Genomic DNA, 27,334 nt, shown 5'->3' with positions numbered 1-27,334 from the left:
GTAGGTACTCGTGGAAAAGGGCTATAAGAGAAACTCTGCTTTTGGTTTGGTGAACGAGGTCTACTAAACCACTAGAGAGCGCTGTTGAGATCAGATATGGCAGATTCGATAAGTAGCTACATTTCCTGAAAATTGATCATCTCTGGGATTTTAAAGTTCCCTCATTCAGGCACACTAAATCCACCTCTGGTGCTGTTGAGGTCAGCATTTCTTTTTAAACAATCGTCTTAATGAGGTTTTAAATTAGACATTATTGCTTTCTCCTCTCACTGTTCTTCTTCTCCACTCCTCCAGGTGGCACTGGCACCCCTCCCGCCATCTCCAGCCAGAAGGACCCTGTCAAGCCGCGCTCGCTGCGCTTCACCTGGTCCATGAAGACCACGTCGTCCATGGAGCCCACGGAGATGATGCGCGAGATCCGCAAGGTGCTCGACTCCAACAGCTGCGAGTACGAGCTGCGCGAGCGCTACATGCTGCTGTGCATGTCCGGGAAACCGGCGCACGACGACTTCGTCCAGTGGGAAATGGAGGTGTGCAAGCTGCCGCGACTCTCCCTCAACGGCGTGCGCTTCAAGCGGATCTCGGGCACGTCCATCGCCTTCAAGAACATTGCCTCAAAGATCGCCAACGAGCTCAAACTGTGAGCGCAGAGGAGCAGCGAAGAAGAGATGCAAGGGTGAAGGATGAGGGCGAGAGGAGTGATGATGCTGTAGGTTGGGTTAGGACGTAAGCTAAGGGGTGGGATCACTTTAAAAACGACACGATTGTTACGTCAGGTCTGACGTCGGGCTGCCAGTTCTGAGACTAGAAAACTTTTTTTTTTTTCCTAGAAGTTTTGTTCCATAAGTTCCCCGAGGCGCTCGGATTAGAGAACCGGAGCCGAATTCCTCTGAGTTGTGAAGAACTTACAGGCCGGTCTTCTTCTTCTCCACCCCCCTGTAGGGTGAGGGGTTTCTGTCACGTTCTACTTAGACGTTCCACTCTTCTGCATGTCCGATCTTCTTCTTCTCTGTTTTTAGGAGGCACACTTTGACCACTCCTATCATTTCTTCCTGCTATTTATTCCGTTTTCTCTGCACGGTTCTGATGCCAGAACGGGGTGGGGTGGGGTCAGATGGGTGGATGGGAGATCAAAGCAAACAGAGGGATGCTGTGGGGGGGAATCTTTGCTCTGAATGATTGACAGAAAGTTCAGAATGGAACGTGGAGCCTTGTTTTGCTGGAAAACTCAAAAGAAGTTTTGCTCTGATTCTCCTCCAAACCTGAGTGGACTAGAGCCTGAGCCAGAACACACACAAACACACACACACGGATTTTGGATGGACAAACTCTGCTGTTAAAGGTTAAAGGACACACACCCCCCCCACAAAAAAAATCTAATCCATCCACCTTCCACCTCCCTCCTGCCCTCACACACTCTTCGCTGTCTCTTCCTCCGCCTTCAGACTGAAGTCAGCACAAGCACATCCATCTTTTCACCTTTTCACTCCCTTTCTCCCCCCATTATGTTTTTTTTTTTTTTTTTAATCTTTCACACAGTCACGTCCGAGGAGGTCAGTTGATCCTGCGGGCTGCAGCTTTGTAAGTCCGTACTTTTAGTTCTGTTTTGTTTGTTTTTTTAAACTGAATTTCTTTATTGGCTTTTAAAGAGTTGTGCACTGGAAAAAGATCAGCATCTTATTAGAGGGGAGGACTGATGATGATGGAATTTTTCTTTTCATTTTAAAGTTGCCTTTCTTTTGAATCAAATCTGGGCGTTTGTTTTCATTGCCATTTGTCAGCACATAAACGCTCAGATGATTTCTGGTTTCCTATGGTTTTTTTGGTACCTCTTGGTTGGCATCACGCCTTCATATCCAGAATGTCAACCCAGTACCGACGCATTTCTACGCCCCCCACCCCAGCCCGGTGTTCCCAAAGAGCAGACACACAAGTCGGTGGTTGTTGGTATGTGTGCGAGACTGTTGTAAGAGATCACTGGAAAAACTAAAAAGCAACAAAAACGATTAAGGACGACATTGACGAAGAATGGTGAATTATTTTCTTCTACTTTTGATTTGATAATATATTTTTGTGTCGTCGAGTTTGTACAGATTCGGGGCGCAGTGAAGGCTCACTGTCAGATCGCATCATCGCTGCCTTTTTTTGTTTTTGTTTTTTGTCCCCCCCTCCCAAAGTATAAGCGCACCTTCAACACACGGACAAACCCAGCCCCCCTCCTCCCCTCCGGTGCAGGACATGTCGATGTATTTAATGATGTTGATGGTGGTGGTGGTGACGACTACTGCTCGTTCGTTTTTGGCCTTCTTTTATTTTATTTTAATTCTTTTTCTTCTTTTTTTTTATATAAAGGACTCGTTGGTCCAGAGTAGTTTGGAGCAGAGAGAGAGGAAAAAGGAAGAAAAAAAAAAAAAAAAAAGCAGGAAAGACTTCTCAGAGCACACGTTCACTCTTGAAACCACAAGCAGAAGAAGTCACTTCCTTTAACTCGTTTTCTCGTTGCGTTTGATGCTCCAGTTTTGTCAATGCAGAAAAAGAAACCACACAGAGACACACACACACACACGGACAGACGCAGGGGTCGGAGTAAGGCTGGTGCCCGTCAGCTGGTTGTACCTAACTGAACACTTTTCTTTCTTTCTCTCACAATGACACACTGTCGTTTTATTTTTTTATTTTAATTTTATTGTTTTAGTTCTTTCAGTTTTTAATACGTCAGATTTTCCTTTTAAAACGTTGATCATTGTATTAAGGTGCTGGGTATTGGATTCTAATTATTCTGGCTGTTGCTGTTATATTATCTCTTTCAGGGTTGATTTTATTTGACATTATTTCGTTTTACATTGCTGTAATTTACATTGATTTAAATGTGTTTTGAGCGAACTGTAACTGTAGTGGTGGGTTTTTTGGGGGGTTGGGAGGGGGTGATCAACTCCTGAAAAATGTATTATTTGTTTTGTTTTTTTTGTTTCTTTCCTTTTTTTGTGCAAAGACAAAATGATGAAAAATTACAATGATAGTAATAAAAACAATGATATAATGATAGCCTGACTCTGAAAATCCATTATATGAGCAGCAGTTGAGGTTAAGTCTTGTAGCCGCTGTGAATCTTTGTCGCATCACCTGAGCAGATGGAGTCGATGTTTGTGTTCAAACTTGGGCAAGTGGATGTTGTACAGGAGTGACTGAATCTTGGTTTTCATTATGATTTTTATCAAAGCTTTGAAGTCAAAGTTTGCATATTTATCAGAATATGCTTTGATTTCTTTCTCATTCTGCAGAAAGAGTCAGGGAGGTCAAGCTCAGCAGGCTGGTGTCTGCAGCCCTGCATGTGATCCAACCTGTTAGAACTAAAAGAGTTTTGATGATTTGGCATTACGAAGTCATGAAACTCCCCTGCAGCACTTTGGCCACTTTATTACATACACCTTGCACGTACCAGTTTGGATGTCCTTTTGCTTTCAGAGCTGCCTCAATTCTTCGTGGCAGACTTTCTGCACTTTTGTCTTGATGGGATTCTCCAATTGCACCACATCCAAAAGGGGTGGGAAAACTGTGGTAAAAAGGATGGGCATAGTCAGCAACCACACTAAGGTAGCCTCTTGATCCTAAGGGGCCCAAAATGTGCCAAGGGAACGTCCCTTGGCACCATGACACCACCAGGAGGGTGGGAGGGATCCATGTGTTCATGTTGTTCATGCTAAATTCAGACCTAAACATCTGAACGTTGAAGCAGAAATCAAAACTCGGACTAGGAAGCATTTTCCAGTTTTTCACTGTCCAGTTTTTGGTGAGCTCAGAGTTGTCCTCAGTTTCATGCTTTTAGTTGACAGGAGTGGCACTCAAGTGTGGTTTTCTGCTGCTGTATCCCATCTGGTTTGATGTGTACATTCAGAGATGCTCTTCTGCACACCTTGGTCATAACAAGTGGTTTTGAGTTACTGTTACCTGCACGTCTTGTGGATCATTCTAAGCCCCTATCGTAAATCCCAGTAGAGCAGTATTTTTTTTTTGTAACACTCAGACAGTCCCGTCTGGAACCAAAAGCATGCCACATTCAAAGTTACTTAAATCACCTTCCTTCACCATTCTGTTTGAACTTCAGCAGGACTTCTTGAACATGCCTAAATGCACTGATTTGCGTTAACAAATAGTTCAATATGAATAAAATGACTGTCTATGACAGAAAATATAGCTTAGCTGGAGAAATGTCTTCAAAAACCAACATCATGAAGAATTTGGTCATTTGTTTATTCAAAAGAAAAAACGCCTCAAACACAGTTCAGTTTCCACAATGTAAACACCTTGGTACATACAGTACACACAAGCAGGGTTTTTTGGAGGAACAAACAAAACAGGTGAAAAAGGCAAAACTTCTATTAAAGCCAAACGTAGCGATGCAGTTGAATTCCTCCTCAACTGAACCCTGAAGGCCTCTGCTAACAAAAGTAGGTGATTTGAGGCTATGCTTGGGGCAACACTTCACAGTTTAAGGAAGCTTAACCACTGACCTCAGATCTGCATAAAAAGGCAGCGATGCAGACAGCTGGACAAGACTAGCAACAGAAATAAACAACAAAGGTCATCCAGACAGATGCTTCAATCATCTGCATTTGTTCATCAGGTTGTGCCATACCATCACTTTTGGAAGCACTAGCCATGAACAGAAAACTGCACTGTTGCACAACTCAGAAGCACTCAGTTTATTGGATAAATGAATCAAGTGGCTGACGCTGCAGCAAAGATGTCTTCCAGATCTCCTTTGACCTCTGCGCCAGGACAGCACAGGACTCGAGGCTGCCTTATCTGGACTTGGGGGGGAACGTAAAGTCACTTCTATAAATTACTCAGACACACTAACTGAAAGTCGCAACTTGCTCTATTTTGGGTTTAAATGACTGGTTTGGCATTTTGACGAGTGCAGAGAGATACCACTCTGAAGTGGTAATCAAGGCTGCCGCTCGGAGACTGAGACCCTGCGAGAGCACAAACGAGTGTTTCCAAAAATGTCAAACTCTTCCTGTGTAAGAAACAATACAACCATTGTAAAATGTCAGACTCCTCTCTGACGCTCTGCGTTTAAAGCAACAATACACTTTGGCAGGCGCGGATGTCAAAGATCAAATATCACTTATTTAGAGAATATTAACACCATTATTGAAACATCACAGACTGATGTTTAGAGCTGCACTGCAGATGTTGGGGATTGATCACTTCAAATATTCCTCCAAAGTAACAAGATTTGAACACTGAGCCAATGAACAGCTCCAGAAACGTGAGACCGAGCATGTTAACAGGCTGTTTTTCTCCTTTACGCTCAGTAATCAAAGTACACCATCTAATCTACTTACAGTAACTAACTGCCTACCTCAGGCACACCTTTAAAATTCTAGTTGAACCAAAAAAAAAACCAAAACCAAAACACCACTCCAGTTAATACTAGCAATACATGGCTATGAGGGAAGATTTCGCCCAACGCAGAACGAAAAGAATCAATTCAAAACCAAAATAAAAGAATCAGCTTTGATCACAAAGCTTTTGCAAAAGTACCTCTGCTCCCCTTTGAGGGTCTAAATCTGAAAGAAGAAAAACAAAATGCTGCGTGTGACGTAGACGCCCTCTCAGGAGCAGCACGTCTGGCTCAGCTGTGGGCCACTCTTCCTCTTTCCCTCATTTATTCCTTTTCTTTCTCCTGATGGTTGTGTGGATGACTAGACCGATGCAACTACAGCATATAGATATACATAGTGTTCATCCACAGTCCTCCAGATGTTCGAGAGTTGCCATGGAGACGTGCAGGTGGATTTGCACTCTTGTGGTTGTGGCTTTCTTTAACGGCTTCATGATCCAGTGTCTCTTCTGTGTGTTGTGTGCAGGTAGTGTTTGGAGTTCCTAGCTCTGTGTGTGTGTGTTAGAGGACTGTGTTGGAGGTAGGTGTTTGTCAGTACAGTAAAGGAGCTTCACGTCACTAATGACGATTGATGTCACACTGGGGACCTGAGCGTGTCATTTGATGATGTGGTCATGTGATGGTCCCAGGGTGAAGGAAGAGAAGCTTTGTGTTTGTGTGTTTTTTTTATGTGTGTGCGCGTGTCTGTGTCTACTCCTACTGCTGCGTGTGTCTATCAGTGTGAGTTGGGCTGCTCCACTTTAAGCCCGACCAGTGATGGAGGCATCTGAACTGCAGCGGAGGAAGAGGACGAGGTGGGAGGAGAACCCCTGAGACTCCCGGAGGAGGTGGTGGTGGCGGTCACTGCGGGCCGGATGAGCGGCGGTGGGGGGTGGTTGTGGGGAGCTCTGTTCTGAAGCGGGCGCGTCTGAAGAGGAGGCGGCTGACGGAGGAGGCTCGGGGGTGCTGAAGGAGGAGCTGGACGCAGCAGCGGGGGAGGCTGGGAGAAAGAGGACGGGGCGTGAGCGGAGGAGGGGGGAGAGGAGCTGCCTGTGGCGTCTGAGGGGGGGTCCTCCATTTTGACCTGAAGGGGGAGGAAAGAGAACGATGGAGGAGCGTCAGGAGGAGGTGCAAACAGGATGTAGAGAGGAAAAAAAGCAGTGGGCAGATAAAAACTTTACGTTTTGCGATCGGATGCTGCGTTTCTTCTACTTTTGGCTGTTTGCTGTCTGTGAGCACAGAGGCCCCGCCCACCTGCTGGTGGGTCGGATAGAGGGGCTACACCGACAACCAGTGTGAGATACATAGGGATGAGTTTGAACTGTGAATCACTCAAAGTTGCATTACGAGGTCTGTCCGTTTTAAATCTGTCAGTGAGACACAGGACAGGGTTGGTGGAGATGGCAAAGCTCCCAGTCCTACTACTTCCAAATATTACTGAAGCTACATGTTGCTTTAACATGCTGCTGCATGTCCTACACTCAGTCATGTGCTCTCCTGCAGCACACGTGTTAATCCACAGCTGAAAGTAGTTCCATCAAACTAATAATTATTTACAGAGATACAAATCTGTTTACAGCCTTTGTCGTGTGTTTAATCCTTTATTAAAAAGCAGAAGGTGTACAGATTCATTTACAAATGAGTTTGTTTCATGGAAGGTTTCAGTACAGCCTGCAGCACTCACATGCTGACAGCTTTATATTAAATGCAAATAATATTCTTACAACCTGCTTCAGTTTCATGTAAAACTTCTCTTAAACAGATTTCACGTGACAACAAAATCAGAAACTCTTACAGGCACCTCTTGGGTATTAACTGTTCTCACCTCCTCCTCCTCTACGCCGCCATCTGTAGCCGTTGCCATCTCCTCACCACTCCTCCTGGGGTCTCTCTGGTCTCGGCTGGTGGCCACTTGCTCCGCCGCCCACTCCCTTAGCACTTCGTCTAGGTTGAAGCGGCGCCGGTAGCTCACGAAGAACGAGCTCACCTGAGCAAGAGAGATGGAGAGTTGGCGAGGAAGAGAATGAGGACAAAGTGATGTCGATCTCAAGGACACAGAGGCGGACGTTAGAGGGGAGAAGACAAATGAAAGCAGGGATAATGGAGATTACAGAGATCCTATAGGGGAAACCGTTAGGCGGAGGATGAAAGGGAAAATGGAAAGCTGATAGGCAGCTCGCTCAAGTGCACTGCTGGGTGAGGTCAGAATAAGACGAGAGGTGGTCTTCACACACTTTCAACATGTGAGAAAGAGGAAGCTCACCTGAGCCGGAGTCTTAGTCCCGATCACTTCAGCGATGGCGGTGAAGTCTTTACCATAACGCCGGATAGCTGGAAAAGAGAAGTCGGGTTAATGTCCTGCCTGTACCAAGCAGCATATAGCAATCAAAAGCAGCCAGCTTCCTCTCGCTCAGTGAGGGGTGTGTGGCAGAGGATGTGAGAGGAGGGACAGGAAGAGTCACGTATGGTGAGCATGTTTACAGTTAACCTCCATCTGAGCTCAGCTGGCTCAGTGCACCTGCTCTTTTCCCGCCCTGACCTGCTTCACTGCACACTTTCAGGGTTTTTGTTTTGTTTTTTCTGTTGGAGCAGCTGTACTACATGGAGGTACAGGTTTTGCTCAAAGGCACACGGGCTGCAGCTGCTAATTTTACCTTCCACTTTTGTGGCTGATACGCTCCTAATAACTTCAGTCTTTTCTCTCCTCATGCTCGCTTTTAAAGCTGAAGTAATGCACACGCACATGAACAGACCTGATGTTTACGGCACTTTCCAGTCCAACCTCACTCTGTAGCTCCATCGTGTCATGAAAAACTGAAACAAACAGGGCTCTCCCCCTATAGACTGTATACTGGTGATGGAGTTAAACGTCAGAACGGAGTAGATTAGAAGTGCCTTAAATTTGCATTCTGTCTAATGACCAGCAGGAGGACTCATCTATGGGCAAAAAAGGCATTTTAGGTCTTAGAGGTATACTGGGAAACAGTCCCTGGTTCCCTTGCGCTTTGACCTCAGTGAGCACTTTCTTAATGAGTTTCTGAGCTCAAATGCTTGTTTCATACCAAATAAAATTACATTAATTTTGTAAGTTATGGTCTCCATCAAGGACAAAACTATAGATTAATTAGGACAACCATTCCCAAAGTCAAGAGTGGTGCAGCCCACTTAAAAACCAGAAATTCCCACTAGGCCCACCCAATCCTAAATCTTCATGCTAATCAAAATACAAAACAGAAGTGAAGCATTTCCTAGGAAATTTTATTGAAAATCAAACAGTGCAGGCGGTTGGCTATACATGGCTAATATTATTATATTATATGCAAAGTGTTGAGGTCAATGTGTGACCCTCCTGTCACTGGGACAAAGACTTCAACACAGGGTAGAGTAATGAGTAATATCACAACCCAACTACCTCCTATTACCACTAATTTCAAATTGAATTTCTGTTATTACTGCGATCCACCAGGGGGCCTCGGCCCTCACTTTGGGAATGAGCTAATGATACGTTTTTGTAAGTGCTTCACTCACAGTCAGATCACCCCATACTCATGTTTGTCTTCAAAAGAACTAATATAATGAGGGCAAATACACCCAGAGGCTTCACAATAGGACTTCGTCTCTTTTCATGTCAAAATAAAAAAAATATCTCTTTTAGGGGCAAAATTAAGCTTTCTAAACATTACCATCCCTGAAGACAAAAACTCCAAAAAATATCCAAAAGTAGCTCCTGGAGAAATAATCGAGGAGCTTGTACCGTACCAACACATGAGTACATGCAGCCCCTGTGTGTGCAGAATATCAATATGAACGTCTAATAAGACATCTGGCTGTGAATGGGAGGCAGGTAGAGGAGAGCTGACGACAAGAGGTGCCTCTTGGAGAGGGAGGAAGAGGAGGCTACAGCCTTTACTCACCCTGCACTGCAAGGAGCTGCTCCTCTGTGGTCCAACGAGAGTTCATCTTAGGGGCAGGCTAGGAGAGAAAGAACTAGAGATTAGAATGAGAGTGAGGTAGGTGGTAGGAAACAAGGGGGGGAGAGAGGGAGGAAGATGGCAGTAAGAGAGCAATGAGCAGGTTAAGACTAGAGTCAGTCCCACGAGGGGTGAAATACTGTCTGGAGGGAGTTGAGGAAGGGAACAAACTGGAGCGAGATCAGGGGAGGAGAAAATTGAATACAGGCAAGAAATGAGGCAGTAAATAAGGGATATGGAAAGGAGGGAAAGGGCATAGAGAGGAGAGTTTCAAGACTTACGTCTGTAGGTCTGGAGCCATCAACACCTTCAGCTAGGCTCTGCTTAAAACTGCTGTTGTTCTGTTTGATAGACTGGACCTGAGACAGAGGAGGGACAGTGAGGTAGGGTTATTTTTTAGCTGGTAGCACCGAGTGGTAGTTTTTGTAGCTAAAATCTGCTTTGAGAACATTCATGTGCATTTACTCTTTGCATTTATAATCTGATGACCAAAGACATCATTAAATCCACACTGAAAACCCTGGCACCTGTCTCTTGAGCGAAACCAGCTGTGTGTCCAGCTGGCGAATGGTTAGAACTCCAGCATCGTGAGAGGCCGACAGAGACATGATGTCCGCCTGCTCCAGGTGCATGCCTTTGGGTGGCCTGCGGCGGGCTCTGAGCGGGTGGTGTCTGTACTGAGCTCCGATGTTCTCCTTCTTCACTGGACCGGAGCGGCTGGGCGTGGCTTTGTCAGAGCTGGTGCTGCTCGCGGTCTGTTTTGCCGCCTGTGTGCACATCGAATCACAAATATCATTCAAGTGTCAAGGCAGCTCGGTCCTCACCTCACAGAAGTTGTTTCTCTGAATGTGCACACACACACACACTTTCTCACCTCTTTCTTGGCATCAATTTCAAAATCACTGTCACTGGCCTGCTCTCCTTCTTCAATCTCATCATTACTGCAAGACAAAAAACATAAATTACACAAAGCACACCAGTGCTTAAACTTCGTGCTGTTTTATTGCTGAAATTTCATCAAACACACGTCTGAAATGCTCTAAAATGTCAGCTGAAAAGACAAGAAATAATATCAGCCTGTCTTATTTATATTCATGAGCCTACTTTCCCAGGATGCCGCGCTCACTGAGTGTCATTTAACAAAAAAGTTCTCCAAATGTCAGATCTCAGGTGAGCAGTTGTTTCTCCACGATTGGTGAAGGCATCTCAAACCTGTCATCTTTCTCTCTCTTGTTGATCAGCCTCCTGGCCTGTCGGTCCATGACTGATGTCCTGGTTCTGGTCTTCTTCCAGCTGTAGTAGTACTTTACCAGGCTGGAGATCAGCTTGTCTGGAAGCTACAAACACACAAAAAAGAAAATTTACTTTTCATCACTTGTTTTAAATATTTAGGGTGGTAAGTGCATGTGTGTCTCTCTCAGTCACGCACCATCTGCTGGATGCGGTGGAAGCTCTTGCCGTGGAAGCTGAAGGCCTGCTCGAACAGCACTTTATCTTCAACTGTCCACTCATCTGGGAAGGGGGTGAAGTTTGCCAGGTCGGCCAGTGAGCGCTCCACGTCGTGTTTGTGCCATAATAACATGCCCAGAGCCTGATGGAGCCAAAAGTCAGGAAACCAGGAAAAGTTTAGGTCAGAAGACAGAAACAAATATAAACATCTGAGCTTTTGTCTCTGATGCACTGCCCTTACCTGCTCCATGTTGTATCCGTGTTTCTCCTTAGCCATGAGGATGTACTCGTCCACTGGAAGAAGACAGAAACACCCAGAAAAACTGTTAAAATAATACATAATAATCTAAAGATGGTGAAGGAGAATGAAGAGAAGACTAAAAAAATGAATAGGTTTCTCTCTGTTTTCTGTTTAATAACAGAAAACCGAGAGATGAAGAGGGAAAGGGCAAGAGAGAGAAAGAACATAAGTGCACAGGAAGAGACAGTCGAGAGTTTTAATTGCCACCCTCCAGTCAGCATATATCCATTAAACTGAAGGTCAAGTTTTTTAGCTCGCACACATGAATACAAGGTAAGGCAGGTGTGTGGAGCTTACACATAGCATCAGAGAGCTGGCTGTTGGGACACCAGACCAACATGCTCCTCTGGTCCTTCTCACTGTAGCGGGCTGGGCTGTCTGAAAATGGAAACAAATAACACAAAGCGAACACTTAAATCCACACTTTGAGGTTATACATATTTGTCAATCCCTCTTTTACTCGTTCATGTCACCTCCATGTCCCTCCTATCCACCACTTAAGCTCTCTCAATCCCCAGCATCTCTCTTTTCTTATCCATCTACCCATCTTTGCATGTTTCCATCTGGCTAAAGCTCCCTCTTCATCAGCTGAACTCTTTGGGAAGTCAACATTTGTGCACTCAGTAAAACAGATTATGCTGGTTTGCCTGCTTGTCCCCTTCTTTGGTACAAGCTGTTGAAGCATGCTGCCGTTCCTCCGTGAAGGTTATGACGACTGTTTCCTCAGCATCAAAACATTTTTCATCTACTCAAGCAAAGCAACAGGGCTCTTTCATGGAGGACACTTAATGTTTTTGAACCTTTTGATTTTGCATTCAATAACACTGAAACGCTGACAAATAAGCGTCACTCTGACGTCTGCATTACTGGACAAAGATGAAAACAGCTCCTCGTTTTCCCCTCCAGCCTTCTTTTCATTTTCCTGTTTTTTGTTCTATTGTAAAATGACTCTTTTTGACCTTCACTCCTCTACTAATCTGCATTCATCCGTAGTCTCCTCACCCACTTCTCTTCAACCTCTATGTCTCCTCCCAACAGGAGACTCAGAGGTCATTCCCTCCCTCTCTCTCTTTTTATCGTCAATTTTAATGCCCTCTGTCGTCTCCTTTTGTTGTGCTTTTCTCCCTCCCAGCTTACCTGGTTTGAACTCTGGGATCTGAGCCTGGTAGTCTCCTCCCACTCTGATCATGCTGTCTGCAGAGACAAGCGTACATAAGTTTATATTTCAAGAGCTGCAATGCAGGGCAAAAACATTTGTGTAACACACCAGAAAAGGTTCCAAGTTGCAAAACTAAACAAAGTGGATCACACCACAGTAACAAGTGAGGTATTAAGAGAAAAATAAAATTAATAAAATAGTCATATTGGAGGAGTTTAGATATCTCGGGGTCTTGTTCACGACTGAGGGGAGAGGGGAGTATGAGATTGACACATGAATCTGGGCCACAAGTGTAATGATGCAGACTGCACCGGTCCTTTGTGGTGAAGAAAAGACCTGAACATAAATGCAAACCTCTTGATTTACTGGCCAATCTACGTCCCTACTCCCATCTAAGTCACGAGCTCTGGGTATTGACCAAAAGAATGAGATCGCAAATACAAACGGTGGAAATGAGCTTTATGTAAAGGATGGCTGGGCTCTCCCTTACAGGAGGAGCTCAGTCATTGGAGAGTGCTTCAGGTATCTCACAAAAGATGCCTCCTGGTCAAGGTGTCTAACATCACGCAGTCGTCACTAAAACTTCAAACTAGCATCTGTAACCATAAATTCATTCAGAACGTGTTTACTGAGGAATCTGAACTTCTCTTTTCGCATAAACTTCCATACAACCAGGTGTCTTTTTGGCATAGAAGAGTCACCCCCCCTTCAGGGCAGTAGAAAGAATTCATTCAGGCATTTTTGTATTTGTTTCATTTTTTAGACACACAGGCTAAATCTAACTTTTAAATATAGTCTTAATGTTCAAAACAAACCAATTTGTTTTTAAATGCATCTATTGTTTATTTTATTATGTATTAATCTATTGGTGCATAATAAGGTCAGCTACATATTTTCTAATTACCCATTAGAACAAAACTGTACTACATTTGTAAAAATACAGTAAAAAACAAGTGGGGGAAAACACTGGTATATGAAGAAAACATTTAAATAAAGAAAAACTACAACTTCCATTAATAAATAAGTAAAAACAATAAATAAGATAATCCAGAAATGCCATTTAACATTTTGATATTGTTCACCACCCGACGAAGACGAGCGGGTAGAGCGTCGATGGGTGGCAGACATCAGGTAATTATCGCTGCGGTAAAGCTAGCAGGAAACTAGGAAGCTGGAGAATGTGGAAAGCGAGGAGTGAAGAGAGACTGTGAGAAATGCAGGGAAGCAAACCTGAAGGAGGAAGAGACAGATTACAGGTTCCTCTGGGACAGAGGACAGGAAGGGAGGAGAAGGGGATGATAGAAACATGAGCAGATGGGTGAAATGAATGGAGCCAGAAGGAGCATGATAAAGAAGAAGGATGCTTGATAGAAGGAACAGAGGAGGGAAGAAAGGTAACAGAGAGGAAAACTAGTTGTGTAAAACTGCCATTTCTTATCTTAAAATGGGCTCCTCAAAGAGCAGAGCAGAGAGAATGGAGGAAGGAGAGACGTATGTGGGCAGAGGACAAGGATGAAGAGAGGGGATGACAGAGAGCACTGCAGCAGTGCAATGCATGCAACAGGAACAGCTGGCAGGAAAATGCCTGCAAGTATCAGATGTAGGTACACTTTGTAATGCTCCATGTTAGAACGTTTACCGTGATATCTGATAAATCAAACACTAACGAAAAGTGTGTACGTGTGTACCGTGAGCATGCTCTTCATCGCTGCTCTCCTCCTCGGAGTGTGGCTGGCTATTCCCGTTGGTTACGGTTTTGGCTCTGCTCCTGGACAGGACCCCAGCCCCCGAGCGCTCCATCACTGAGGGCATGACTGCACACACACAGACACACACACATAACATGTCACTAGTTAAAAATCCACCATTCATCAACATTTCTGCCCTAAGCGATTCAATCTCCTATTAAACTATGAGTTATGCCTTGTCTCATTAGTGCACTGGCTGCTATTTGTTTCCACTTGCAACCCTATAAAAACCAACTCACGCTTGTAAAGTAAAATGGGCCCTTATGTTGCTACCTTGGAGGGAATCCCATTATCTACCTGGAGCTGAGTTTATTTTCCAAAAAGCAGCTTTCTATACAAGAACTCATTCAAGACCTCAACTACTTACGATTAAATCTCTAAATGCAAGTTTTCGGCTCAGGTTCTGACTTATCAAGAGCAAATCCCGACTAAATCAACAGGAACAACTTCATCTTCAACAAAAGAGCCAGACTGATTAACTGGAGTCTTCCTTTGTCACTCCAGCTGATTAAAGATGTCTTCTTGTCTGGGTGGAGCAATACCCACAAACAAACAGAACAGAGGCCAATTTTACCCATTGTTTACAGTTCAAGTGACATGTCAACATCCCATTTTTTCCCAAATGAACATCTGTTATCTCACCGCAGTCGCTCTGTAAGAGCCATCAAGGACACGACACTGAGCTCTGGACCAAAATCTGACAATTTCTTTATGACGCTCAAATAAATAATAATATTAAAGATAAATAATAATAAGCAATTGATCAAATCATTTTGATTGCAGTTAACATAATCAAGTATTTCTCAGCTAAAAGTTTAACAAGTCACATTTTTAGAGCCATTTACAAAACAAATCCTTTTAGAAAGTCCGCTGTAAAACTCTGCCAAATCAAACATCCAGAGCTACCTGCTGTGTCAACACCTTGTGACAAAGAAGAAGCTGACAGTAGCTTTCTTTAATCCAACAAATAATGATTAGATGAGTGAGTAATTAACTAGATGTGGTCCTACCTTTTTGTCTATGTAGAAAAAAAAGAAACAGAAAAAAGGGTGAACCAAATTTTAGTTCAATACTGGCACAAAATACTGATATCAATACCGATCCCTTATTTGTTAGGCTGATAATAGCTGGTACCAATATTTTACATATTTGTTTATTTTTTATAACTTTTATGCATCTTATTTTTGCTACAAGGATGCAAATAGACATTTAAAAAACTGATTTGACACAACAAGTAAATATTATCCACCGAGATGCAAATTTTACTATCAGTCAACAAGGCTGCTGTTGGCTGATACCAGTACACCACCCATCTGCTGGTGCAGAAAGGCGCTGGTTGCTACAGTGCAAGTAATCACACATAAAGAGAAATCCATTACATGAGCCCCTCCAACAGCAAAGGCAAAGCAAAGGTAAAACCTGTTCAGTGGGGATCTACGTCAACATCAGTAAACAAAGAATATAATCGCTGATGAGAAGAAACATCTACAAACAAATAAATAAATAAGACCCTCCTCTAAGAGACGAAGTGTGATCCACAGCCATTGCTATACTATTACATGATATTTGTCGTCTTCTCGATGTCTCTACATCTCTGGGCCAATGAAATATTGCAGAAAGTAGCCTATCTAAACTCCTCCTTCCTCCTCAAGCGCAAACGATAAGAGCCCCTAAAACAATGACTGGCGACACCGGGCACGAGTCCCAGTGCAAACGTGCGCGTGCTTTCATTCACCATCTCACCCGCAACTTCACTTGTCAACTTGAACCGCGGCCAGAACAAAGCATGGACGCGAAGTTGGGTGACCGATGTGGTACTGTACCCCGGCATACACATCACCACCACCGCACAACATACTGAGCCAGTCAAGCCTCTGCGGGGAAACGAGTCGCAACCCTCACGATCCTCGAGATTAAAAACCATACACACCAAACTCCGAGCAGACAATACAAGTGTCTGAAGCTCTCTGGTGGTCTTTGTCTATCGCTGTTCCCGGTGGCCTCAGAAACTACAGCGGCTGCCCCCCGTCCGGCTTCACTAGATATATCGCCACCTTCAACACATCCCTTCGTCTTTGCCGATATACTCAAGTTTACTTATTTACAAAAGAACTGGCTGCGTGAGACCGCCCCGCTTCACTTTCAGCGAGTTTCGTGGTGGAAGGGGGTGGGGGGAGTGTTGTGGTAGCCTCTATCGCGGTAGCCTCAATCACTGGCAGATTTATCTACCGTTTCAAGAACGAGAGCTGTAACTACAACATATTAACTGATAACCTCGACAGGGATACTCGTAGTAATACATAATACTCAACTAGGCGATTACATGCAGGGTTTCCTGTTCTACATCCTTTTCCCTCATATGGCGAGATTTCTAAACTTTTCCTCACTTTAAACACAATATTCGGTCATCAGATATGCTTTGCACTACAGTGAACAATACCACGAGCAATTCGATCGTTTAGTTTTGGGTAATATGTCTAAAATCTATTTAGGTTCTTCACCGCAATTTTTAAGTGGGTAGTCTGATGATGAACACTTTTTGACTCACAGTGGTAAAAGGAAAAACAATAGTACTCCTACAGTGACTAGTCAGGTGCTCATGGCTCGCAAGAGTCAGCACAGGGTGACCTTAAAGCGGGGGGACATTACATGTTAAAGTTAACATTGTAATAGGCGGACTGTGTTTTATAATCTGTTAAATCCTGAGATCCCACCACTAAAAATAAAAATAAAAAGAGATGACGGACTCGCACCGGGTGTTTCTCAAATTTGAGTCACGTTTACTAGCTTTAAAAAAAATCAATATTTTTAACAGCTTCGTTGTACAGTCATCTGTACGCTGTGTCTCATTTTGAAGTCCTTTTGTTTTCCCCACGCGTACGCTGCTGTTACTACCAACGCTACTGTCTGCTGCTGCCCTGGAGTAAAAAAAAAAAAAAAAAAAAAAAAAAAAAAAAACCTCGCTCTTTATGTCATAATTGCCCAACTTGCCGGTATGTTTAGGGTCCTTAAACTAAAAATAGCAATTTCCAAGGTCCAAGTCATTCCAAAAGGCTGGAAACTAGAAAATATATATACGACATCTCTCCTCATCACCAAAGTGCAATTTAAGTCTAGCCTAGTTGGTCGCTGGGATGCTAACGTTAGCTAGTTAGCTTGCGGCTAGTACCCTCGCGTTACATTAGTAACGCCAGTAGTTAGAAGTGGAGATAATAGTCACACTGTACCTGTGTTTCGTTTCTCTCCGCTTCCCCGCAGCCAAAACTTCTCCGAGCCTCTGTCCGCAGCTTGCAGTCCCCTCCGAAGCGCTCAAAGGCAATTAGTGTGTCTAAAAAGCTTGAACTCTCGCCTAATTGATGAGCACAGTCACACTACAATGAAGAGAACTGCACGGATAGATGGAAGCTGTGAGTGTGTGAGTGTGCGTGTGCGCCGGGAGACGGACAACACCCGGAGAAAAGTGAGGTGGACATCCGCTTGGATGCGTTCGCCTCTCCCAAGCTTAGGAGCCGTTTGGATTGACAAGAAGTAGTCCCTTAACTATTAACTTTATCTCAGTCTTGGTTTTGGATTTTACCTTATGTGCCATGTGTGTGAATTGACTTTTAAGAGTGCTCACGTCAGTGATACTTAAAATCTTTGTCCTAAAAATATTTTGCCTTTTAAATATGCCTGCCTGATAATTCACGTCTTGATCATTACATCGCTAATGGCCTTTAAATGGAAGAGAAACGTGTAGGTATTTCATTTTGTAAAACAATAGGTGTTAGAGAGTCTTAATCCGCTATCTATCAAAATCCCATAAATTAGGGACTACTTGCCAGTGTGTCGGCGGAGGGATTCAGTGCATCTCTGTACTGAGGCAGGCTGTCCAGACTTGCTTGGTGGAGAAAAGGGCAGGAGCGGAGCACAATTGAAACGAGTGTTCGTGCGTGTGCGCGCGCGAGTACGTCAGTATGCGAACGTGTCTTCAGGCGCGTGCGTTACTTTGTGCATAAACTGACAGTGACTCAGATGAATAGCCTCAGTGTGCTCGTTTTTATTTATTTAAAACAGAACAGTTCAAAGAGTTGCGACCTGGATGTGTTTGTGTGCACGACCCTGTGCGCGTGTGAGTTCACAGGTGGATGAGTGTGTGTGAGAGCAGAATGGGGGATGTTTCAGTGTTAGCTTTAGCAGGAGCTCTCTCACCTGATGCTGGGAATAAACCCACTAACCTTCGCAGTAACACTCTCACAGAAGCCACTGCTCCCGTCACCAGTGCCTGCTGCTGACATGTAACAGCCTGTTACAAACTCCTCCAGCTCTTTCTCTCTTCTTTCTTTCTCTGTGGCATCACCACTTCCTCCTCCTCTTCATCCTCTCACTTCTCACCTTATCTCCTCACTGCTGCTCTCTCTCTCTTTTTCCATCTCCTTGTTTTTGCTCCTGTTTCTTCTTCACTACTTTACCCCCTTTCTCTCCTGCCTTCCTTCCTTCCTCCCCCTCTCCCTCTTCCTTCCTAAATATCTGCCCTAATTCTCCTTCTCCTCCCCCCTCATCTCTTGTCTTCTCTCTGTGCCCCCTCCCTGTTTTTTCTCCTTCTTCCTCTCCCTTCTTCTCCCCCTTCCTCTCTCCATTTCCTCCCCTCTTCTGCTCTTCCACATCCTCCTCACCCCTTTACCTTCCAGTAATGACTCTTTTCCTGTCTTTCTCCCTTCCCCTCCTTCCTTCTCTTCAGCCTCCTCGTTACCCTCTTCCTCTCCCCTGTGTCTCCCTCTCATGTCGCTTGCAGTTTTCAACTCTGTGTGTGCGTACGTGCAAATTCTTCCCCTCCCCCATCAGTTTCGCTTCGCTCTTTTCTAACCCCCCCTCCCCTCCCCTGCTCCTCTTCTTCCTCCCTCTTCTTCCTCCCTCTCCAGTCTCATTTACACCCTTTCCACCTCCTCTACCCTCCTTTCCTCTCCCCTGGTGTCTCCCTTCCCTCCTCTCCTCTCATTAGTCAGTGTCCATAACTCACCCCTCCACTCCACTGTCTCTCCTCGTGCTCAGTCCTCCAGTCCCTAACACATCCTCACTAATGAACAACTGCTATATTTCTCCCCTCAGCCCTTCTCCCCTTACCCGTCCTCCTCCTTTTCTCTCTGTCCTTTCCTCTCCTCATCCTCAGTCCTCCCCTCCACTTGTCACTCCATCTCCCCCCACCACCTTCCCTCCTCTTCGCGCTCGGTTTCTCTTCGATCTCTCAGAGCCGAGTGTACCTCCTACTCTCTTTTTTAGCTCACTCTTTCTTCCACCTCCTCCCCCCCCCCCCACCCACCCCCACCCCACACACAGAAACACACCCAAGCTCTCCACTTGTCTCATTTCTCCTTCTAGCCCGTCTATCTGTCAGTCTGTGTGCTCTTCTCTCTTCCATTGAGGCAAAACGTGTCTCCCCTACTATCTCCCCAAGTCTTCAGTCCCCCTCCTCCCCCTGACTCCCATCCCTCCATCTATCCCTCCTTTGACTCCCCCGAGTCTCTCTGATCTCAAGAGATGCAAGGTGTAGAATCAGATGCAATAGAAATGATTCTTCCTGCCGAGGTTGGTTGTAGCTGCCGTTGTACCGAAGGACCACTGAATGTTACTGCTCGTTTTAGTGCCACGGTGAAATGCAATGAGGCCTCATCGGTTTGCGACAGAAATGGATCAGGGTATGTAAATTCAAGCTGAGTAAACGTTTAAAAGGACAATAACATCACTGGAGTGTCTGCTGCACAGCTCGGCCTGCTGTATATCTGCAATGTCATCGTGTGCACAAGAAATTAGGAACTCTTGCATAATACATATGCAGCCCTGTCTCAAGGCCTCATCACTTTTACCTTTTTTTTCCCTGTAAAGCACTCTCTGCTCACAGATCAGGTGTTAATTTCCTGAGGCTCTGTACTCAGCATGTAGTGCTCAAACCCCCACAAGTAGGTTCCAGGCCTTAGTATAAACTGTAATACAACAAGATTAACTTAAAAAGACACACACAGAAGCACTAACACTGCCATCTATTATCAGCCATGTTAGGAGCATGACTGCACTCAGCAGATTTAGTGTCAGTATTGACTGATGCAAAACTCCAGTCTGATGCCGGTGGAAATTAGTCACCAAAGATAGTCAGGATCCCTGCTTTGGGGCATAATTTATTGAAAAACTGCACAAAAACACAACATTCAGTTTTTGAGACACCTTTCTTACGGTCAAAAGCGTTGTTAAGGTGGAAAAAATGGACTTAGCCTCCTTGGTTTATCAGCTTAACTCAGAGGTAGTTTATCCAGTACCAGTCACAAACTGTAGCTTAAGGCTAGAAATCTGCAAAAGGGTGCAACTCATCCAAACCCTTAAATTCAGTTGTCCAAAATTTAAAAAAATGTAAAAAATAACACACAAAAAGCATCATGGCCAGCTTTTGACTCTCACACAGTTTAATAATATTAGCATATTTAGAGAACAGAACAATCCAGCCACTGTTCATGCACTCTTAGAAGTTGAAGAGCCTCAGGCAATCTCTTAGGCAATCTCTTAGGTTTGGGGTAATATTGACTTTTTTCAACTAAAAAAAAAAAAGCACCCTAAAGTTTACCCAGTGACAGCTGGGATCTGGGATTGGTTGTGTTTTTGAGGTCTGGATTCTTGTTTAATACTGTTAGTATGTCACTTTCTGCTTAACATCTGTTGTTGCTTTATTTGAGTTGGGTTTTTTATTACACTCTTTAGGATTTGACTTCCTGCTTGGGCTTTGTCAGTCTTGTGAGTCACTTCAGGTTTGTAATATTTTTACGTTTTGTTTTCTCCCTCGATTCTGTTATTCTCTCCTCCCCAGGGTTTCTCTGAGTCATGTTTAGTCTGGGGTTTCTTGTTTGCATCTACTGTCTGTCTTTATTTCCATGTTTTAGTTTGGTAACATCTTTTCTTTTATTCTCTGGTATTGAATTTTATTTCCAGATTGTCAGATTGTCTTGATTAGTTTCAACTTTGTCTCTTTCCATCTTATTTCCAAGCCCCAGTGTATCGTCTGTGTGTATTTACAGTCCTGTCCTTCCTCTTAGTCTTTTTCATATAGCATCGGTGTATCTTCCCAGGTGAATTTTCTCTTTTTCTGGCTTCTTATGAAGATTGTGGGTTTCTTTTGGTTCATTTTTTGACTTTGCTTTTAGACAAATTAAATTTTGCTTTTGAGTCTTTAGTTCATTTCAAACTTTACACCTTAGCTGTCCAGCACATTTTTTACTTAAAAGCTCTAGTACATATTGACACGTTTACTTCTACTTATTCAGCTTTGTAGCCTAAATTGCAGTGTAAAGCACTGGGTCAGTAAGCACTATTGCTAATAAATCTGTTGAATTATTAACTATAACGTCACCAAAACTGATGCAACTCAAATCAAGCACAACAAATCCCTTTGAGTCACATTAAGCCAGTGATGCCATTTTGGCATCTTTTGTTGAAAAATGGTGGTTGTCATTTAAAAAAAAAAAATAGAGATACAGCTAAGTGTAACTATATAGTGTAGAAACTACATAATATGCAGAGCGGGTAGATTAAATTGTTCATATCATGTTCGAGTGAAGTAAGTCAATGATATAGCAATGTTAAATCTCGCAACACTGCACGGGATTTCAGTCTTGCACGCTTTGGATCGTGGTTTGAGGAAGGCATCCATCTCAGTCTAGTCGAACAGCCACCTCTACCTTTTTTGGTATACCGAAAGAAGTAAATTGGGTGGTTGTTACATTAAAAAAGTTTACCTTGTAATTTGAACACAAAATTTTCATGTTTCTATCTTGAATGTAATTAAATCATGTAGGATCTGTACGAAATTCAACAACTTAATTTGTTCCTGTTGAGATGACATGATACAATCTAGTAAGAGTGGTTAGTTGCTGGACTCATGAAATTAACAAGATCACATGAGATTTCAAACTGCGGGAAAATCACTAGAGTTATAAGAGGCAGACAACTACACACACACACAACGTGTATGCTATTGCTTTTTAATGTGGTTTAACCTGTCAAGGACAAAAACGTACAGAAAATTCTGCATCAAGGAAATCATAGCTTTCCTACTTTTGTCAACCCTGGATTGGTGACATGGTGGTTAGCACCGTTGTTTCACAGTAAGAAGGTCCTGGGTTCAACTCCACAATATGGCTAGTTTGCACTGGTTTCTCTCTGGGTATTCTGGTGTCCTCCCACAGTTAAAAGTCATGCAGTTATTAGAGTTAGCTTAGGTTGATTTGTGATTCTAAATTCACCGTGAATGCAACCAGGAAAAAGATAGGAGGATGTTAGTTGTCGTAGATCGATTCAACTTTTATGATGACTAGACTTTGTTGAACATTATGTAATATGAAGACAACATGTAGTATTTAAGTAATCAAGTAGTACTGTGATAAGGGTTGTTGAATAGTGTTGAAATAAAATGACAAAATTGTGAAGTATTAAAATATTCCAAGAGCTCAACTTACTTAATCTAAACATGTTTCAATCACGCTTTATGAACACAAAATGCACAGGTTTATTGACTATGAATAAGTTGTGTTGATTTAACTCAGTTGTTTAAGTTTCTGCCAAAGCAAAACGTTTGTGTGCAACCAATGTCCACTATTGAATCAAGTAAATCCAACATGGCCTTTTTATCAGTGTAATTAGGTTTTGTTTAGTTAAAGTTTCATCCATGCTCCCTTCTGTTGTTTTCTGTTTCCTGTGTAAGTCTCTTGTCCTCTATATATGATTTTTAGTTATGTCTGTGCCTCGTTCCCATTATCTGGTTCCATGTTCCTCTCCTTGTGTATCATTCCGTCTCCCCAGTCTGTTATACCTTTCATGTCTGTGTTTTCCATGTCATATTGTCAAGCTCGTGTCGTCACAGTTTTCGTCTCATTCTGTTTCCTGTTTTATTTTGACAGTCTCTTGTTTCCACGTTCAGTGTGTATAGTTTTGTTTCCCTTGTGTTAATTTGTGTCAGCTATGTTCCTCATGTGTTTCCACTTCCCTGATTAACGTTCTGTGAATTTAAGTCCTGTCTTCCTTTGTTCAGTGTCAGGTTGTCTGTTGAGTTCTCGTCATGGTTCCAGGTTTTTTCATGTTCAGGTTTTTAATCATGTTCAAGGTTTTGTTCTGTGTCTCTTCTGTTTAGCATTTAGTTGTTCCCAGTTTAGTTCTGGTTAGTTTAGCCTCAGTGTGTATCTGCCTTTTGTTTTGTACCTTTTCCCAGCCACAATTAAACGCCTCGCCTTTTGTTAAATTATAATTTTGTTCCAAGTGTCTGCATTTGGGTCCTCCTCCTCCCTCCATATGGTCTGCCAGTGCAAACCGTGACAAGTGATGTTCATCGGGTCGTCAGTAAAAGTTCTTTAAGGGATGATATAATCGGTAGCCACAGCAATCTTAGAAGCAATCTAACACTCTGAGGTACTAACATTACTGAAAAAAATCTTAATTATCAGGGGGTTGTTTAAATAACAATGCTAATATGTAATAATCACTTTTTTTGATAAACAGACATTGTTACCAGAGTTATGCTCTTATATGAAACTGAGTTTTGACAAGTGGTTATCAAAATTCTGTTTATTAGGTATCCAATCAAATGGCACTTCTTTACATTTTAGAGGTGTTGGATCCAAATACACTCAGTGGGCATTTTATTAGGTACACCTTGGGCTGGATCCTCTTTTGCCTTCAAAGCTGATCCAATAAGGTGCTTGAAACATTCCTGAGATTTTGCTCCATATTGACCTGACAGTATCGCACAGTTGCTGCAGATTTGTCAGCTGTGCATCCATAATGTGAATTTGTCGGTGACTAGTGACTTGTCATGTTCAAGAAACCAGTTTCGGATGATTTGATCTTCGTGATGCGGTGCGTTATCCTGCTGGAAGCAGCCATCAGAAGATGGTACATGGTGGTCATAAAGGGATGGGCATCTTGAGCAACAATGGCTGTGGTGTTTAAACAATGTTCAGTTTGTACTAAGGGCCCAAAAGTGTGCTAAGAACACATCCCTAACACCATTACACCACCAAAAGTCTGAACTATGATACAAGGCAGGCTGGACCCAGCCTTTCATGTCATTTTGTGCTAAATCTCATTGTTTGAGCAGAAATTGGGACTCATCAGACCAACACTGTTTTTCCTCTATTGTCCAATTTTAGGGTGAATTGTACCCTCATTATCATGTTCTTAGCTAACAGGATTGACGTTAGGTGTGGTTTTCTGCTGCTATAATCGATCTGCTTCAAAGTTCGATGTGTTATGTGTTTAGAGATGCTCTTCTGCATGGCTTGGCTGCAGTGAGTGCCTGTTTGAGTTACTGTTGCCTTCCTACCTGCTTGAAGGAGTCTGGCCAGAGAACTGCTGCTCGCTGGATATTTTCTGTTTTTTGGACCGTTCTCTGTAAACTCTACAGTATGTTGTGGGGGGAAATCCCAGCAGACCAGCTATTTCTGAAATATTCAGATGATCTATCTGGCACCAACAACCATGCCACCTTCAAAGTCACTTAAAATCACCTTTCTTCCCCATCCTACAGCATATAGACATCTTGACGATGTCTATATGCCTAAACGCACTGAGGTGCTTCCACGTGACAGCTGATCAGACATTCGCATTAACAATCAATCGGTTGGAGAATAATAAAAACAAATCTGGTGAGAGTAGCCTGAAAATAAATAAAACATTAAATATTTCCAGTGAATAGAGATAGACGTGTGATTCTGGAAGCAGATATCAGATATTTCAGGTCAAATATGGATCCTGTGCAGCATTTTTAACAGTGAGACAGCCACGAACTGGATATCGAGTCTCTCTTTTTCAGTTCTACGCTGCAGAGCTCTCTGTGCTGAAAGAGGCCTCGTTCTCATCCACCATTCTCCTTCGGTCCTTTCCACACTGCATCTGTTGATTCCCTCTCTCATCCTCCTCCCCTCTGCTTCTCTGTGTCTCCCTGCTGCCTCATCTTTCACCTCTCTCCTCCTCCTCATCCTTTCTCTTCTATCTTCATTTACTTTGCTCTTCACCCTTTCAAGTTTGCTCTCATCTGTCCTTGTCTTGATATTCTTGGTTTGTGCCTGTCTATATATCTATGTATGTATGTATGCACAGAGCATTACTGAGCTTCACAGTTGTGCGCGTGAACGTTTATATCGGTACATGTGTGGGTGGTAGTGGGAGGGGGGGCAGCTTGCTTTCTAGTATCCCCTCATATGCTGGTCTCTGTGCATATTTACAGACAAAACAAAAGAAATTGTAGTCGAATAGTTTCTGTTCAGGTCCTGTTTATAATTCTGTGTTTCTGCCGTGGCTTTGCATCCAAAAATAAAAGAAGACCTGCTTGTTACAGTGAGTATGGGGCCTCAGTAGGCTTCGTCGCGCCCCCTACTGACACATGAAATAAATAGTTTTTCTACTAACAGCCAAGAGACAGATTCCCTGAAGACAAAAGACTGTGGGCGGGGTTTAGAGACTGAGCCATCTGCGCTGGGGAGGTTACTGAGAGAGAGAGAACCCCCCATACACAGGGCCTTTATTTGCATTATGGAAAAGTGGGTGGGCTTGTGTCGGTGGCCATTTCATATCCCACCAAACCAAGAATTCCCAGAGTCAACAATCCAGAGTCTAATAATTAACCCTTTTGTTTTGGGCTGGCCTTATTCTAGTCAACGCCAACATGTGGAAAAGTACTGAGGCGGCAACCCTTCAGTCGGCTTCAAAACGTCTGATCAATGAGATTAAAATTTATTTGGAAAGGCAATTCATGGTATTCAGAATTACTTCACCACCCTTTACTCACCAGTATGATGTCATAAACTACAATTACTGATAAACAGAGTCTTTTGGGATTTGAGAGCGTATGCTCCAGATATAGAAGAGCTGATCATAGATGATATGTAACCATAGTTAACAGCTGAAGACCCTTAAATTTAGCAAAAACCCAGTACACAATCAGTACCCCAAACTGTTCATATGTACAGGAAACACTGTAGTTAACCTGCAAAATGTGGAAGTTTGCTCAAAACCTTTTATTCTCGTCTCAAATGAATTTTTCACAATAATAAAGGAGTGTCATCACTGACATCGAATGCCTACTGCACCAGATTATTATTTTTCTGAGGAGAATGTTGCTACTGTGTCCCAAAGTGAAAACTCTACACATGCTGAACTCATGAGGACAAGGTTTTACTTGAGAATTAAGAGGAATTTGTATATGTGTTTGTGAGCCAAATAGATTGTTTCCTCTCAGCAGAGAAGTAACAGTCTGTGGAAATCATCACATGCACATTATGTCGTCTGCAGAGCCCCCGGGTGAAAGCCAGAAGTATTTAAAACAAGCAGCTTTTGCACATTTTTTGCTAAAAATGTTGATGTTCTCAATTCTTAAGCAGCTTTTCCCATTTTTTTTTCACTTTTAATGCAGCGTTGCCAGAATAGTTAATCATCTGTCAAGATTTATTTTTTAGTGTAACTAAAGAAAGTCACTTTCACCAAAATACCAAATTATTTCAGCAATGTGTAAAACAATGTGTTTAAACTGTGAGGAGATGAAGTCAGAATCATGCTGGATTTCCTGAGTGAATATTGTTCAAGTGCTGATTTCACTGGCACGTGGCTTTACTTTGTACATCTTGATGCATTCTCAATCATCCAGGTAAGTAAATCTCCAAAAGTCGATTCTGTTCATCTGGACGTAGCGTTTTCCGTGGGAGAAACGTTTCATCACTCACCCAAGTGAATTCTTCAGTCTCAGGTTTAGTTTGTACAAAGCACCCTTACACTGTCATGCACTGTGAGGGGAATACTTTTCCCTCAGTGGTCACACATTATAATCAACTACAGTTACAACGACAGGAAAAAGCAACAATTTTATTTGTAAAACACAGGGTTACAGAGTGCTTCACATTGAAGATCAGTATACAGACATAATCAACCATACGTTCAGACATTCATGCCATCATACACACATACATGCACATAGTTGCAAACTATCGGCAAAAATAAAGGGGACAAGATTAATGTTAATCTAATCTATGAAAATGAGTTTTCAGCAGTCGTTTAAAACAAATAGGCGATAATAGGAGAACCAGCATGTCAGCTCTGAGCCCTTGTGCTTTACTTTCTAAGCCGTGACACATTCTTACCCCTGTTCCTTTTTTATTGGCAGACTATTTCTCCTGAGAAATATTTTCTCCTCCATCTTCACAAATTGTTATAACTCCACTTAAGTGATGTTCACGACCCTGTGGGGTTGGCTTATTCTGAGAATTAGGCTTACCCTGAATGCGATGGCTCATATAACAACAACATAACAAC

General features: G+C 43.1%; 2 protein-coding genes across 8 annotated transcripts in view; one reads left to right on the top strand and one right to left on the bottom strand.

Moving 5' to 3' along the window:
* Window positions 1–3,045, top strand: part of mark2b (MAP/microtubule affinity-regulating kinase 2b) — a 50,512-nt gene extending 47,467 nt beyond the window's left edge. For all 7 annotated transcript variants that reach the window (XM_084924442.1, XM_084924444.1, XM_084924448.1 and 4 more), the window contains one exon: window positions 295–3,045. In XM_084924442.1, coding sequence (XP_084780568.1) covers window positions 295–644 — 350 coding nt within the window. In that variant the 3' untranslated portion in view covers window positions 645–3,045. The remainder of the gene's footprint in view (window positions 1–294) is intronic.
* A 1,187-nt stretch (window positions 3,046–4,232) lies between these two features.
* On the bottom strand, window positions 4,233–17,518 carry rcor2 (REST corepressor 2). Its single transcript, XM_084924451.1, has 14 exons — window positions 17,245–17,518; window positions 13,958–14,083; window positions 12,248–12,304; window positions 11,408–11,488; window positions 11,051–11,103; window positions 10,790–10,951; window positions 10,573–10,697; window positions 10,235–10,301; window positions 9,888–10,127; window positions 9,642–9,719; window positions 9,304–9,361; window positions 7,653–7,720; window positions 7,215–7,376; window positions 4,233–6,473 (listed from the first exon to the last, which is right to left on the bottom strand). The coding sequence occupies exons 2-14, from the start codon at window positions 14,079–14,081 to the stop codon at window positions 6,126–6,128; spliced, it is 1,623 nt and encodes a 540-aa protein (XP_084780577.1). The 5' UTR covers window positions 14,082–14,083; window positions 17,245–17,518; the 3' UTR covers window positions 4,233–6,125.
* Window positions 17,519–27,334: the final 9,816 nt, after the last annotated feature.

This window comes from Perissodus microlepis, chromosome 3 (assembly GCF_051167445.1).
Source record: "Perissodus microlepis isolate ML-2025 ecotype Zambia chromosome 3, ASM5116744v1, whole genome shotgun sequence".
Lineage (NCBI taxonomy): Eukaryota > Metazoa > Chordata > Actinopteri > Cichliformes > Cichlidae > Perissodus > Perissodus microlepis.
This window is presented reverse-complemented; position numbering and strand designations above follow the sequence as displayed.